We start from the raw sequence: 16483 nt of genomic DNA on the forward strand, positions 1-16483 counted from the left end.
TAGGGAAAGTGTAGTGAAACGTTAACATCTGAACATGGCAGAAGCTGACTCTCAAGGTCATTTAGAACCAGCTATGGCTCTGCTTCAGAGTTTTTCACACCCATCTAAGATAATGGCATTTTCAAATGGTGTTCTCAAGCCAAAAATAGATAAATCCCCCATGACAATTTTACACCAACACTTTTTTGTGTTGGTGTAAAAAGGGGTCTAAAGAAGCCTAGCATAAATAGCTTCAAAAGATTGTTTTAACAGTAGCGACACCAAAATATTACTTATAAAGTTAGTGTGAAAGTGTGTTCAGCTGGTAACTAAAACAAGACAGGAAAGTACACTTTGCTTATTGTGTATTATTATGCAAATATGGCCCAATTAAAACTGATATTTTATGAAATACATTCCACTCTAATTAAGAGATGGCATCTTCAAAATATTAATGCAAGAAGAAGACAATTAGAAACCATGTCACTATCAAAAGAATATTGTCTGTTGGCCAGAAGAGCATTATATTCTTTATTTTGTTTATTTGTATTCAATATACAAAGAGATTAAAAGAAAAACCCACCGGCAGATCATCCCAGAGCTGACTCTTCCTAAGTTCATAGGATGGCACGCTTAAGTCAAATTTTGGGACTGGAAACCCAGGAATGGTATTGTGAAGATGAAAGCCAAATGTTACAAGCCAGCTGTTCACATCTGTGCACGAAAAAGAAATTAAAAATAGAAAGTTTCAGGTTACAACACGGATACCTTTGTACCCACCTTGCACTTTAACAAAACCTTTTAAGCAAAAAAAAAAAAAAAGCTCAAGACATTTAGCTGATTAGCTGATAGACAGAAAATTATTTGGTAAATATTGTAATAAGTCTTTTTTCAAGTGAAAATATAATATATTCATGTAGTCAATTGAATGCCTGGTTTGATGGTCAGATAAACAAGGATAAAATTCAATTTGTAAAGTATAATAGCCATTTTTCACTATTTTCTGACATTTTATAGATTAAACAATTCATGGAGAAATCCATCTGCAGAAAAACTCAATTACTTGCAGCCATAATCATCATTATCAGTATCAACGGTTTCAATTACAAAATGTCTTACCTGCAACATATTCTCTCACTTCATGGACTTTGCTGATGGGGTTGTTGCTTCTGAACATGTACAAATTAAAAGGAGCAGGCTCCTTACCAACTTTTTTCCAAGTAGATATGTCTGGAACTGTCCACCTTCCAGACATTATATCATAATCTTGCTCCCCAAAGTGCAGCAGTTTGGTCAGGGGGTCGTACAGTCCTCCATGAAACCCAAGCACAAGCTGGAAGTCTGGGTTAGAGTCAAAGTAGACCTCACCGTACGCCGTGTACTGGAGCTGTTTGACCAGGAGTCCGTTACTGGTGAAGACAGCCAGAGGTGTGCCAGTGTTATCGCAGGCGATGTAGAACTCCTCCCCACTGCTGATCTCCATAGCAAACAGGTGGCCTTGGAGGTCATAGTAGAGCGAAGTGATCTCTGAACTGGAGTGGTTGTATAAATGTGTAATCCTAGCCGGGTAGCTTAGGTCTGCATAGAAGTACTGCAGGTGCTGGCCCAAGCTGGTCTTGGTAGATACTCTGCGGCCGAGTCCATCATAGCGGTACTGAATTGTCCATCCGCTGCTCTTGCTGTAGACCCGCACCAAGAGTCCTTTGGAGTTGTACTCAAAGATTTCTGCTCCCCTTTGACGGAGGAAACCATCATCATCCATTCTGTATTGGATATCTCCAAGACGGGTGATGCGATCCCTCAAGTCATAGCGCAGAGGCAGAAGCCTTGCACTATTTCCTGCATTCAGAAGATGCAGATTTCCATTAAGGTCATATGTATAGCGCCACATCACTTTGTCATTCAAGTATACAGTCTGGAGCTGGCCATCCACATCATACTCATAGCTGTACTTGGTGGTGTTGGCAAAGGGGCCAATCTTGATCTCTCGCTTAGTGACCCGGCCCACGTCATCATACTGGAATGTGATCCAGTACATCAGTGAACGAAATATCTCATACTGGATTTCCTTGATGCGTCCGTGTGCATCAAAGTGCTTAGTATAGGTCATGACTGCGGTAGAGATGATCTGATTTATATCATAGTAGATCACCCCGAACTTTCCAAACTGCTCAACCTTTCCTGAGATGTCATCAAACTGGTATAGATCAATGGGTAGTGGTGTTTCGTTGATGACACCTTGCACACTGGTGACACGCAGGTTGCTGTCGTAGGTGTAATCAAAACGTGCATTGACCATACCATCCTCACTGAAGCGGAAAATCTGCCTGTCCACCAGGGGACCCACTTGGCGGTAACGGATCGAGCAGATGAAACCTTCATTCTGCAAATTTACAGTCTTTAGCACACCTGCCATCTCATCATAGGTGAAGCTGACCCTGGTGCTGTCATACAGGATCTCTGACAGTTTATTCTGCCGCCTATACCTGTAGAGGACTCTACGGCCTGTGCCGAGGTGAGCTACTCTCAGTAGGAGGCCGTCTTCACTGTAGTCCACAGCTACCGAGGCATTGCTCTCTGGGGGGTGGTACAGGTTCCTGTAGTAGCCCACTGAACGGATGGTCTGCATGGTGTAGCGGGCCACACTTGGCATGGTGACAGCAGAAAGCCGGTCCAGAGAGTCAAAATCAAATATGTACTGGCGCTGACTGTGGAGCAGGAGAACCATGGACTAGAGAGAAAAGAACAAAATAGGAAGTGTTTTATTAAGTTGCATAATATTTATAAATAATGTATGCCTAATGCCAGGCAGGGTAAGTGCAGGGATAGTCAGTAGAAATTTTCTTAGAGAAAAGGAGAAACAGGTTATATGAAAAATGCACTAGGTAGCATTAATTATTACTGTTGTGAGTCAGACGCTGCCAATTGCTCAACTGTCGAATCTAAGTTATCGCAAGTACTTTTAAAATTATATATTGATCTGTCAAGGATATATACTAAGCATGCTCACATGTAGAAAACAGGTTTTTTTTCTTCTCTGAACTGTTAATGATTGTCTAGCACAGCCAATGTCCTTAGGTGATATCTGACATAAGCAGTGCTCACTTTTAACTCCCACTACCCACAGAGATTAGGTTAATTAATTTACAGTATATGCAGTTTGGACTGTAATCCATCTTCTACAGGCTTACCACCATTTCTGTTAAATGTTATGTCCAGTCATCTGTTATTACATTGAGGTTCGTTGTTTTCCCTGAGCTCTCTGTGTTTCTTATGTGGACATGGCCTTTCCAGGTCATGCAAGGAAAAGGATGAAGCTAGGAGTGGTATAGAAAATATCTGCAGAGCAATTTTAATGCGTTATGCAGTAAAGAAACAACTAAAGAATATTCATATGAAAGAGATGGAGAAAGTGGCAGCAGAAGGTTGTTTTTCTGCTCTTTGCAATGTTGGAACAGCAGAGTACACAGATCAGGAAACCTCTCAGTTTTGATAATTTCCTATCAAACATGTTATTCTGTGATTAAGTAAATTCCTACATGATTTACTGTATTTGTAGTATACATGTGCCAGAATATTCAGTTAAAATCACTGCATAGTGTATTGTTTATCTACTGCAGTAAAGTAGTAGTGTTCTAGGGACAGACCTGGAGACTAAATGAAAGCTGCAAAGACTGAACAAGTCACGACTGTTTCCACTGACACATTTTTAGTCTTGGCAGTCAGAAAGGAGCATACATTTAAGAACGGACTAAATACAGAGATAACACAATGGGCAACAAATACGTTATAATTTCAGTCGTGTCACTAGGCAACTGCTAAAATCCTGAAACAGCATCCATTCTGATATATTTATGTACTGTACCAAAACAAAGATTAACATTCATGTAAAAGAGTTTACCTTATACCACTGGTGTAGCTATTTCTTTGGATGCAGATCTTCTCAACATTTTTATATCTGAAGTTTGTAAATAATACTGAGAAATCCACAATTAGTGTAAAAGAATTAGTATGCTTGGTATGACCCTCTGTAATAAACTTGATTATGTGCATGGAGCTTTTGATCATTGCAAAATAACCCTCTTCAGCATGGCCTCTGATAATAACTACCCTGCTGTACAGTAGTATCTTACATGCTACTTTGTCTGATCATGCTATTTTCTTACCTGCTCTAGGTAGGTGTAGCTCCATATCTTCCCATCAGCAAACACCCTGGACACCAGGCGGCCCTGGGTATCAAACTCGAGTCTCTCAGTTGTGGGACCTCTCTGCAGGGCACTGATTTGCCCACTGTTTGTGCGACTCACATTAACCGGCAGTAACTTACTGCTGGGCACCCAAAGCACTGGGTGGCCTGCTGTGTCATATATAATCTTTAATAGGAACTTCCTGTGGTCATCGTAAATCTTCTCTGTCCTCAGGGTGCGATCATAATCGATGGAAAGAATGTTCCGTCCGTTGACCTGTGGGAAGGATTTGATTTAAGAAGGTGCAAGACAAATAACAGTAACTATGCTTACAACTCCTACTCTTCTGACAATAATATTTTACTGTTGGATAACACCTAAATAATCAACAACCCATGCACACAGATTACACAATAGTATGATATCAAGTAGAGATTTTTGGCTTTGGTATCACTGATCTTTGTCTGGCAGACGCTTTAAACTGTTTTCACAGATTTTCACTACAGTTGTCACAGAGATTAACACCACCTTCACGAGGCTCATTAAACAGAGGCGTGCTGGCAATAGTTCAGGTAGACTTAAATCACCACCTCTTAAATTAAATTTAGTGGTGATGAAAATCACAGTGAGGCAAAGTAACTACCCAAGTTAAATTCATCAAGTACCATAAATCTGAGAGTCAGATTCTAAGAAGGAGAAATATGAACTGGACGTATGTACAGTACTGGAATATTGATAATCATCAGGTATTAAATGCTGATTGTGACTCATGAATTTCATTGCAAAGAAAGAATTGCCAGATTATCTTCCCAGTTATAATAAGGACTGTGACACAGTCACAGAAATAAATGAGCCTTTGTCATCTGTTGGCCAATTAGAATGATAATCAACATGGGTAAAGTGGCTTGGGTATCGATTCCCTGTCCCTATACTGTCGCCGCTATGCTCAACCTACCACTGAGCTAGGCAAGGGAAAAGGCAATATCCACTTTTGTAAGCACGTGTCACTAATTATCTGTATTTGCAGAACAACAACAACAACAAAATCAATAAAAAAAAAAAAAATAAATAAATAAATCAAACTTACCCTAAGCTTGCGTCCAAACACGATAACCTTTCCTCTGGCTTGTTCTTTGCGGAAGCGCCACTCTACCAAGTTTTGCCCACTCTCCCCTGGCAGGCTCATGTTGCGTCTGGCTACAGTCGGGTTGGCAGCACCTGCCAGGATGTGGGGCTCTGTCTGGTAGTGGGTATCCATCCCGTTGGCATAGCTAATCCTCAGCGAATTGTCAAAGCCCACTTGATAGCTACTTCTACATTGGTCTGTTGATTGTAAACAAAAAGTGCAACTTAGAACAGAGGAATAGGTAATTACACAGCGGAATTATTATTATTGACAGTCTCCTGAGGTAATTACTGGGTGTGTGTACTTGTGCTTAAAATCCTTAGTATTTCAAATTAGACAATTTCCAGAAGAACAAGTATGAACGATGTGCTGAAATAACTGGACCATCTGGCTCTGGTAGGGAAGCTATTCAGATACAAGGTTGATGTGTCTCCCTGACACCCAAACCCACACACTGAGAGAGTAATCATTTACACTGTCGTCTGTCAGACCGTCTGAACTGTAATGATACACGACTTAAGCTTACTCAACATTGCCCCGACGACCCCTGAAACAATGACAAATAACCGCTTACAAAATAGCTCCCTGAGTTGGGAAGATGAGTGCAGTGGCCTTACCCTGAGACAGAGTGTAGAAGGCACGAATGGTTGAGGTATTCATGGTAATGCTGATTTCCTCCTCCGTCATGGAGCTTTCAATGTCCACTGTGAAAGTGCTGTATACGTCTGTGTACAAGTTATTCACCATTCCAGTGGGGAATGTCACATTCATTAGCCGTCCTTCACTGTCATAGCTGTTTGACAAAAAGAACATCAAATGACAAAGCACTGATATGTATGCGTGCTCTCAACGCCACAGTGCCCTGAATTATCAGTCCTTTTGAGTAAGACCATCAAATTTATTGTAATTAAAATGTCACATCGCTCTCTTTTTTTTTAACATGTTCAATTTCCTGAGTATGAGTAAAGTGGCATCAGTATCAACCCGAGACACAATCCAAATATTTGATATGTGAGAATGACATCTCATCAGCTATATATGCTTTTTTAGTTGTAGCAAGGATATCATTCATTGCACAATGTGACATGACAGCAAATTACAGGAGGGAGAAAAATTCAATCACCGAGAAGCCATGCTACCAAAATAAAGGGTCATTATGACATTGGAGCAGATGGCTTATTATTATTAAATCAAATCAAGAGTTGATCATTTTGTTCAACTTTACTTTGTTAAATGTACAGTGCTGTGAAAAAGTATTTGCCCAGTTGTTGCTGCTGAGGGTGGCATAACCAGTTATTAGCTTTAGGGGGCAATTACTTTTTCCACATAGGGCCATGTAGGTTTGGATCACTTCTTTCCCCTTAATAAATAAAATCATCACTTAAAAACTGCATTTTGTGTTTACTTGGGTTATCTTTGTCTAATATTTAAATTTGTTTGATGATCTGAAACATACAAGTGTGACAAATATGTAAAAAAAAAAAAAAAAGAAACCAGGAAGGGGGCAAATACTTTTTCACAGCACTGTATGTAAGCATTGCTCCTCTCCTACCTGCAAGTTATAGGTAGCATTACTGGACATATTATACACATGGTTTAGTTAAGAAAAATGAGAAAAAGAAGCAAACATCATAGGTACTTAAGTATTAAAGTCTAACTAGGCTATGTCACAGATCTAAGGCAAATGTTATAATTAGGTTTCAATTAAATGTGCACCCTAAAGCAGTTTGCAGGTAAGTATGCTTCCCAATTATAGAGTAAACTTGTATTGAGCTGGGGGACTAGAAAGAACACACACAGGGTTACGCACCTTCATTTACACCACATGACTCAAGGATGTAGTTTAGGAGTACTAATGTTAATCTCAACTCAGTAGTAGGTAACAAGCTTAAACAAAAGTTGTTTACTAAACTTTGTTTCCTCACCAGTGTGAAGCGGAGAAAATGTTTTTCCCTAAACATAACATTATCTGCCAGAATGAAAAGTACATTTGTTTACTAGTAGGGAAGGGTACTTAATTTGTCCCAGGGGCAGGTTCCAGATGCAGAAAGTCCAACTGAACTGCAAGCCAAATCAGACTTATTCAGGTGATATAAAGATTTCTGGAGAGTGATCTTACCAGTCTCCGTTATACTTACTCATAGAAAGTTGTCCAGCCGATCTCTGATGTCTTTGTAGCCAGAAGGCCGTTGTTCCCATGGTAAGTAAGAAGCACCAGCTCCTGGCCTTGTGTTGTAAGTGTTTTCAGTCCCCCGTTGGTACCCATGGTCAGCCAGATCACCTGGTTGTCAGGGGCAACGATGCGTACCGGCATGCGGCTAGGATCTCTGCGGATTCTTAAAGTGTTGCCGCTGCTGTCAGTGACTGCTGTGATATCATTCTCTGTGCTGTAGCTGAAGGTATACTTCAAGTCGCCAGTAAGCAGGCTTGCAGTGTGTTGGTGGGTGCCATTGCTGTCAAACACATACAGCTCCTGGGCATCAGGGGAAGCCACCTCGTATGTACTGGCACTGGAAGTCAGAGTTGGCCCGTTTGTAGAGATGGCACGGATGCGGATGTTTCCCAGGTCTGCCACGTAGAGTGTTCCATCTGGAGCTACCACTAAAGAAGATGGAGCATTGAGCCTTGCATCTTTGGCATAGCCATCCCCTGTCTGGTAACAGTCGCAGTTGGCATCATTCTTGCAATCGCAGTCAGAGGGCGCGCCGGCCAAATGCGTTATCTCACCATCCACAGAAATCTTCCGGATCCTGCTCATTTTTCTCTCATCTGTCTCGGCTATGTAGATGGCACCATGATAAGATACAGCTATGGAAACAGCAGATTCTAGAGGGGTTAACTGCGCCCTTTGACCACTGGCCATTCCACGCTCTAGTCCTGCTAATGGGCAGTGTATAGGTCGACCAGCCGCAATGCTCACTTGACCGTTCTCTGTAATGCGCAGCACTATATTGTTGTCCAAGACATACAGTGAGTTGTCCATGGGACTAACTGCTAGGTCTGTGGGCCACTCCAAAATCACCTGAAATACAGGACATCATCAGATTACTGGCTTTTGTTTTTCTGCACAAGATATTCATAAAAAAATTAACAGCTGCTTACTCAAATGACTTGTAATTGATTTAAATGTAATTAACATTTACTCAATTCTTAGCAGAAAAAGCTACGACTATAGCATAAAGTCAACCTATAAACAATAAAGCACATCCCACATTGCATGGTGGGATTGTCCAAGGTTAGAAATCACAGAAAAAAACACTGTGGTGGTGATATAACAGAATATATTTAATTCAAAACACCATGAATACATTTTAATTATAGACTGATATCCCAAGTGACTTAAACAGTGAATGAGCTGTAAACGGACAAAGCCCTGTCTTTCAAGCTATCCTCTGTGTCATTAGCCTCGGAAAGACAATGTAGTTCCTCACAAAAGATTTTTTTTTTAGCTGTATTTCTCACTTGGTAAAATATAACCAGCTGATGATTACATTAAGATATTGGCTGGCACAGGAATCAAATGTGACATTTTAGTTGCTTGTTCCATTACACTGGTTTGTAAAACTTAGAATATATCACTTCAGTGCCAGAACAAAAAAAGAAATATGTGATGATGGAACCTTTGGGTTAAAAGATTAGCTTTTTATCTTTATGTTGTTTTAATCCCTGCTGTCCTCACATATCTTAACATGTGCTAGTGCTGATACATGAATTTAAAGGAAAATTTTGATCTTATTTCTTTTGGCTTCGCCATTCTCTTGTATTTACATTTATTTATGGCTAAAAGTGGGAATGAAGCTTGTGCACGTGTGCCCAATTCAAAAACGGTGCACACACTCACTTCTCTCTTTGTGTACACACAGTTTTAGTCATGAATCTACACAGTTTTATGCATCTGGTCCCAGGACTTTATTTCCTGTGTGGCTATTGTACAGTTACAAAATAACTAAATAACCTTGAGCATGACCTTCTTCTAATCAATTAACTTTTTTTTTTCAAACATTAAAAAATACCAGCAGTGTTCACCACATCATGGAAAAAGTAGACATTACAAGCTATAATCCTGGCCAACCATTATAGCCTGCTTGTCAGAAATGAGTCAGTGAATAAAAAGCTTATTTGTAACAGCACAAATGACTGGTCTAGGCTTCAAATACATAAGTGTGTCATTAAAATTGTCAAAACACTCTTCAATTGTGCTTTTTCACAGGACAATTAATAATAAAATACACTGCCTTTAAGGCTTCCACTAGTTAAAATGCACTGAACCAATTCTCTAGTTTGGATGCCTGAGGATCATACTGTCTCGCCAAAAACATGTTTTTATTGGCTCAAACCAAATGACTTGGTTCATTAGCAAAAACTGACACGCTTAGTCCTTTGTCTACAGTTTCTCCCCCTGCATGTACACCACCCACACACAACACACACAAACAAACTGCTCCCTCCTCTGTTTATATTAAAAATATTCTTACGTTGCCAAAAACCACCTTTAATTTCCTCCCTAGTTCTTATTTCTCTTAATGCATTTCTATTATCATGTGGCTTTCAATAGGACTCAGGAATATGTGAGCTATCTGCTGTCAGGGCCATTTGGTTGTGGATGCTGCTTTCATTCCCATCAGTTTTTGAAGTATTTTGTTTGAACCCTTTCTTTTTGTAAGATGATCTGTGTTAGAGCATTAGAAATGAAAACTGGTTAAACAGCAAAAATAACACTTATGTCTGGTGCAAATATGTACTGATCCTATGGCAGTTACATTCTGAACATCCAATCCAATCTGGAATTCACTTTCTAGAGAAAGAGGATATAAAAGACCGAATGTGTTTTCCTCATTTTTTATATTAAGTCAGATTTCAAAATTCTAAATGGGTGAAATGAGGAGGGATATACATGATTAAGTGTAGGGAGCTGCATTTCACAGAATTGTAATTCTATAACCTACTGTGTAAAGACAGGGCTCTGCATAGCGCTGTAGATTTCGTTGGACAAAGCCAGCCATCGCCAGCCTGCTGCAGAAGAAAAGGTTTTATGTGCAGCAAGCTCACTAATACTGTAAGTGCAGCTTCATTATCATGTATGTCTGAGCGTCCTCAATCTTGGGAATTTTTATTGGATCAGTGGACGTCCTCCTAATTCAGCCACAGCCACATCAAACCAAGCCCCCAGAATGAGTCATTATTCTTCCCTCCATAACATCTGCCGTGACCTAAAAACTCATCCCTTCAATAAACACTTCATGTCTCCACTTCCTGCCTAAATCACATCCTCCTCCTAGCACAGATTTTCCTCGTACTTTCAGAGAAAATGCTCTGCTTTCCTCAAATTGAGAACTTAAGAAAAACAACATTATCTCTGTTTTTTTGCACAAAAGCACCTTATTAACACCTTACAGGTGGTACTGGTGTAGCTGGATTTCTCTGAACAAGGAACACTTGTTTAACCAGGAAATCCTCACTGAGATTAAGAAAGTTCCTGGCCAAGATAAGCAGCAGTAACAACAAAAAGCAAATAACAAAATGTCTCACAAGACCAGAATGAAAATAAAATCATAAAAACAGACATTTTAAAAACAACCTAAGGGCAATCTAAGCTGATCAATATACATGAGTAAGAATGCTAAAAACATTAAGTGAAGTACAGTAAAACATCCTGATTTATTCCAAACAACAACCAGGGAAAGGGCGCATGATATCTGCAGCAAAGATTTAAATTCCCAGACGGAGAGCAGTTTTTGCAGCTTTATATTTAATTGCAGAAGGTTCCAGGCAGAGGGAGCTGCATACAAAAAAGCTCTTTCACCTAGTTCAGTGAGGAGTTTGGTAACATTTAATAATACTGTAGACAGTGAGAGAGAAATTGAAAATGTCGCTTCATGTCTTACTCTCACTGAAAACCCAGTTGCCTCAAAAGGATTATCATTCATGAAAGGATGGATACTGCATAGAGTATGTAATATATACGCAGTTATATAACACTGTATATCAGTGATGAGTCATGGGTGAACAAACTGAGAGTGTGTTAGCCAGGCGAGAGCACAAGGTGGCTCTGACACATGCTCTGTGTGAGTAGGCATGGAGTGTTAACAACTGTCTGGCACTGGTGTGCATACATCACCTGATTGATGTCCATGCTGTTGTCGCAGGTCAGAGGGCGAGCTGATGTCAGGTCATTGGAACCAAGGAAAGTAGAGATGATACCATTCTGGTCTACTTTTCGGATCGTGGTGCCATCAACAAAGTAAATCAGGCCATTCTTGTCCACAGCGATGCCTGTTGGCACCAGGGAGAAAACAAGACAACAGAAGAGAGGGGGAAAAAAAACAAAAACGCATGATGACAGGAACACACGGCAGATATGCAGCATCTCTACTTGCATGACTCAGTGGACAGAACACGATGGATACATGTGTCAAGCTTGCCTTCCCATTATTCAGGTCACTGCAAAAAGCACACCCATCAATAATTCACCGGCTGCTTTTCTAGTATTAAATAATTTCTCAGGCAGAAGTGGGAAAGGCTGTATTCATACGGTACATACGCCGTTGCCACATACTGGAACCCTCGTGTCTAAAAAGGCACCACGTGAGATGGGAATGTCAACAAGTGGTGTGTTTGGGAGATTTTTTGACATCAGCAATCATCAACGGTCCGCACACCATTTGAGAAACGAATGAGAGGGGGAGCGGAAATGACAGCTACGGCCAATTTTAGATGAAAGAGGTGAAAGACAGGCAGTTGCCATGGTGACAACTGTGGACTAAACTGTCTCAGTGATCGAGAGTCAGCTCAGAGTTGTAAGTTACAGCCAACCCAGCGTGGAGTTGCAATAACCATTTGTCCCAAACTGGGAAAATACATTAACGGGCTGCACCAGCCTCTGCATCACTCTCTGTGTCACCGTGTTGCTTAATAGAGACCAGCACCTATGGGAGTTCAATCATAATTCACATGTAGCGGGATTATTTTTCATTCTTCACATTGGTGTTAACACACTGTGGCTTTGGGTCTAATTCTAAACACTGAGAGCCCTGATATCAGGAACAGGTAGACATAGTGGAAGACTGTTGTTTAGTTTTTGGGGACTCTAACTTCAGTTTACCTCCACATATGATTCTTTTTTTTTTTTTTTTTTTTACTAAGTCTTTAAAAGCTTTGCTACAAGGTGAGGGGTTTGGTTTGACCTGTGGCTAGGTCTGCACAAGATTGCTTTCTGCTGAAACATTGATGAGCTGAGGGAGCCCACGGTGAATCCTTAGGAGCTGGCTATTTGACAATCTGAGATTTTCAGACAGATGAAAAGTGTCACATTTGAGCAGAGTTCACCACATGTCTGAGAGAAGAAGGAAAAAAAAGGAGCCATCTGCTGTTTCTTCCCCGGTTTCAGCTTCCACCCACTCGATCATTAGAGCCGCTTCCTCAGATTGCCTTAACTCAAGGCTTTATCACCCAGCTGAAGCTGAGCTGTTGCAGTTGGCATTCAGAGCAGGCAAAACACAATTCATCTTAGCCTTTTGAAGAACTTATAAAGAAAATGAGCAATCCAAGCACAAATGGCATAAATGGCTATGTGCTACTTGAATGTGGACAGCAGGTTGTGAAAAGCAGGTACTGACTTGTGGATACTTCAAGCTTTAAAGACCTTTCGACTTTGCTTTCACAGGCCTGTTTGAGAAAAAGTATTCCAAGTGTGCATTTTAACAGTTGTCTACAGGAATATCCAATTATACAAAATTAATTGTGCATTATATTTCTGGAGCTTTGTGATGTGGAGCAGCAGCACAGATCCTTTATGTACAATGTGTTGGCACAGAGTTGGTACAGGCCCCAGTGTAAACATAAATTCTAGCCGTTGCCATTCTTGACTTGGAAACCATCACTGTGTTCTGCCCCTCCTTCTGAGTAAGATCATCATTAGTTTTAAATGATACCTTTGGGGCCTGTGAGAGAGGCCTCTGGAGCTTTGCCTCCATCGCCACAGTGGTTCTCATCAAAGGGCAGACAGTGTTCCCCGGTTCCTACCACCACCTCTGCATTGGACTGCAGATCCTTGGTCCCAGTTAAGGTTTTCGGTCGGTAGATTCTCCGGGAGTTCGTGTCTGACACGTACAGCTGGCCAGTTACTGGGTCAGTTGCCAGGTAATACCGATGTGCCGGGTTGTTACTGCATTCGAGACATAATTCAGTTATTTACAGTAATTGCAGACACTGGGTGTTTTTCTTTAAATGCCCTTTTCTTAAAGTGGAGCCAACAGTCCTTTAATGGTGCAGAATGAACCTCTAAAATGTGATCTAATGCAGTAATCTGTAAAACAGTCCTGTGCACTATCATACATTATCTAAAGTGCAATGGAAATAGAGAACATTTTTCTGCCTCATATATTTATTTAATTGCATTAAAAGAGGTGACAGTAAGTTAATACCAATGTTCATTTAGGCTATTTTCTTACCATTTCTGCTGTTGTTAAGAATGTTAGAGTATTTTCTAATACACACACCAGAAATGGCGGTTTAACCTTTTTTCAGTCCAACTGCAGTTTAAAATATCCTTATCAGCTTAAAATTAGTAGCAACTTTGTCATGTACACAGATTATAATGTGAAAAGGTATGTGGTGAACTACTACAGCAGGAAATATGAGATGGAGAAGGTGGAAGCAGAGAGTGCTGAAAGGATGGAAGTCAAACAGAATTTAACAGGATACCACTGCAGTGGGGTTTCAGTTTACAAAGCAGAAATGACAAGTTGTGTGCCAGATCATTTCATTTGTTATCATTGGCCTGTGGGGAGAAGCCTTTGGAAATTACAAAAATGACTGTCTTATGTTAACAAAGTGCAGCAACTAACAGTGCTGCATCTGGTTTTGTTAATTGCTGTCTCATAATGAATCTAACCCCTTTTGAATGAGAGTGAACGTGCCTAGGATTAGGAATGAAAAGACTGACTGAGAATTTAGACTCAGATTTGACAAAAGCCAAATAAATGATGATTTTCTGTCTTCCTTTTAATTGGACCTTTTCTGTTAAGGCTGAGAAGGTACATAGCAGGTGCCATTAAAAGTAGCTGGCTTTACTGTGCAGTTGTAAAGATGGCTTCTCTGGTTGTTCTCAAGTTTAATGGCACCTCGGTCAATACTAGTTGACTTTGGAAATGAGAATGTGATGGCAAAACAAATGTGGCGATGAAATATCTTTGGAAAATGAAGAAGCTGGAGTCATAAAGGTTGACAGCTATTATGAGACAACGAAAATGCCCAAAATAGACGCTGCTATCAAGTTCCTATAAAAAAATTCAACAAGACATTCGTTAGTTAACCCTTTCTTTTACAGTCAACCTGCAGGGGGTGGACACAATAAATGAAACACCTGTTTTAAAAGTCCTATAATATATGCAGTACTGCCTTTGTGAAGCTTCTGTAAGGCCATAATTTATATAGTAAATGTTTTGTACTTATTTTTTTTTTACCACTAAAGTACAAAATACACCCAAAACTATGGCCACAAAAATGACCCATCAGCAAAAGCTAAATGAGTGACACCTGGTGACAGATCTGGTGGTGACTGTGGCTTTTTAATGTTTAATGTTTCCTCCACTGCTTCTCAAATTTTTTATCATACCTGTCCCAAGCTGGGGCCCAGATGCTACTGTAGCTCAGGTGCTAGTCATCTGGTTAGAGTATCATATGTATCACGTCCTGGCTGCTGGTGTACGCATTATACAAGTTATCTTACATGAGTATAAAAGAAACTTTCATCTGCATGCAGCCAGAAGAAATATGTTTTTGCCTTAACAACCTTACCTGCAGCTACATTTAGATGAAGGGGAAATAACAGATTCTGTAGTAAAACATGAAGAAGGAAAGTGCTGCTGTTTTCAGCTGACCAATCAAGTAAATTAGTGGAGATTTTCAATTTATACAACAGTCACATATCTGTCACATAACCCTACGCGACACCAGGGAGGCTGTTGCCTTGACAGCCAGCTTAATAAAGCCACTCCAGTTTGCCTGCTGTAGCACTTCTGGCTCTTATGGTCAAGTTAATCACTGGGACAACCAATTGCCACCAATCTGCATCTTCACTTCATCTGATATGGCTGTCTTAATCAGGAATACAAAACATTTGTGTAAGCCCCTGTGGATAAGAGCATCTGCCAAACACTATCGCTGGAAATGTAATTATAAGCTTCACAGCGGTAATGTTTATTGCAGCGCTGCTGTATTGGACTGCATTAAACCATATATGTGGGCACTGATTATATTTTACAGTGACTTTTTTTTTTATATAATGATGCTTATTGTTTTAAATTTGCAACGAGTTGCAGTGTATGTTGTTGCCATGTAGTAAATAATTACATCACATTCTGACAGATGGTGCACTCTTCTTGTTTAGACACAATCAAGCTATAATTGGTTTAGTATACTGCAATTACACATGGTAAACACTGGTGCTAATGTTGACTGTAAAAGAAAGTTACTCATATATTCATAAAGAGGACAATGAAGATGATATGTACAGATAATATTAAAACATCATGCACTAATTTATACACCTACCTGTGTCTAAAATCTTTATTTCTATGACAAGGTATGGAGGGAGCAGGAAGAGAGAAGAGAAAGTAAGACAATGAAATTGGTAACTCGTAAAGGGACACTTTTTCTTTTCAAGTTATTTGCTTAATCATATACTTTTCTTGTCAAAGACTGAAAGGCTTTATTTTTTCAGCCTTTTTAGCCTTCTTATTTCTCATTGAAACCATAAAGAATGAACAAGGTTAGTGATGCAAGGAGTCAAAATGTAGCTCAAAACACAAAGCGCAAACACAGAAAGTCAAAGTATCCCTCACAAGAATCAACACAGCCATTAGAGAAAGTCACAGGCAATGACAGTTCATCTGGCAGAAAGTGGAGAGGCAGGACTGTCGCCCTAGAGGAAAATGTCTAGTCCTATCTCTATAAAGTCCCCTTCTGCATTACCACTGCTTTCCTCTATTTGACCACCCATATTGAAATATTGATTCTGCCACTTGTAACACTGGCCACTCAAGCCAGAATCTAAATGCAGACTTTACACTAACAGCAGCTCAAAGACCTTCAGGGAATCTCATATGGAGTATTTTACTTATACAGCAAGCGTGCATCACATACAGAACCAAAACCTGAACCCATCAAATATACAGTATGCAAATATTCT

General features: G+C 40.1%; 1 protein-coding gene across 1 annotated transcript in view; it reads right to left on the reverse strand.

Annotated features, from left to right (window-relative positions):
- LOC109964297 (teneurin-3) overlaps positions 1 to 16483 on the reverse strand; it is a 135783-nt gene that overhangs the window by 1973 nt on the left and 117327 nt on the right. The window contains exons 22-30 of the mRNA XM_020607495.1: positions 13224 to 13456; positions 11411 to 11565; positions 7431 to 8314; positions 5910 to 6085; positions 5254 to 5489; positions 4146 to 4442; positions 1099 to 2710; positions 563 to 693; positions 395 to 402 (exon numbers count right to left, since the gene is read on the reverse strand). Of these exons, the coding sequence (XP_020463151.1) occupies positions 395 to 402; positions 563 to 693; positions 1099 to 2710; positions 4146 to 4442; positions 5254 to 5489; positions 5910 to 6085; positions 7431 to 8314; positions 11411 to 11565; positions 13224 to 13456 (3732 nt within the window). The remainder of the gene's footprint in view (positions 1 to 394; positions 403 to 562; positions 694 to 1098; positions 2711 to 4145; positions 4443 to 5253; positions 5490 to 5909; positions 6086 to 7430; positions 8315 to 11410; positions 11566 to 13223; positions 13457 to 16483) is intronic.

The sequence above is a fragment of the Monopterus albus genome, unplaced genomic scaffold (genome assembly GCF_001952655.1).
Source record: "Monopterus albus unplaced genomic scaffold, M_albus_1.0 scaffold86.1, whole genome shotgun sequence".
Taxonomy (NCBI): domain Eukaryota; kingdom Metazoa; phylum Chordata; class Actinopteri; order Synbranchiformes; family Synbranchidae; genus Monopterus; species Monopterus albus.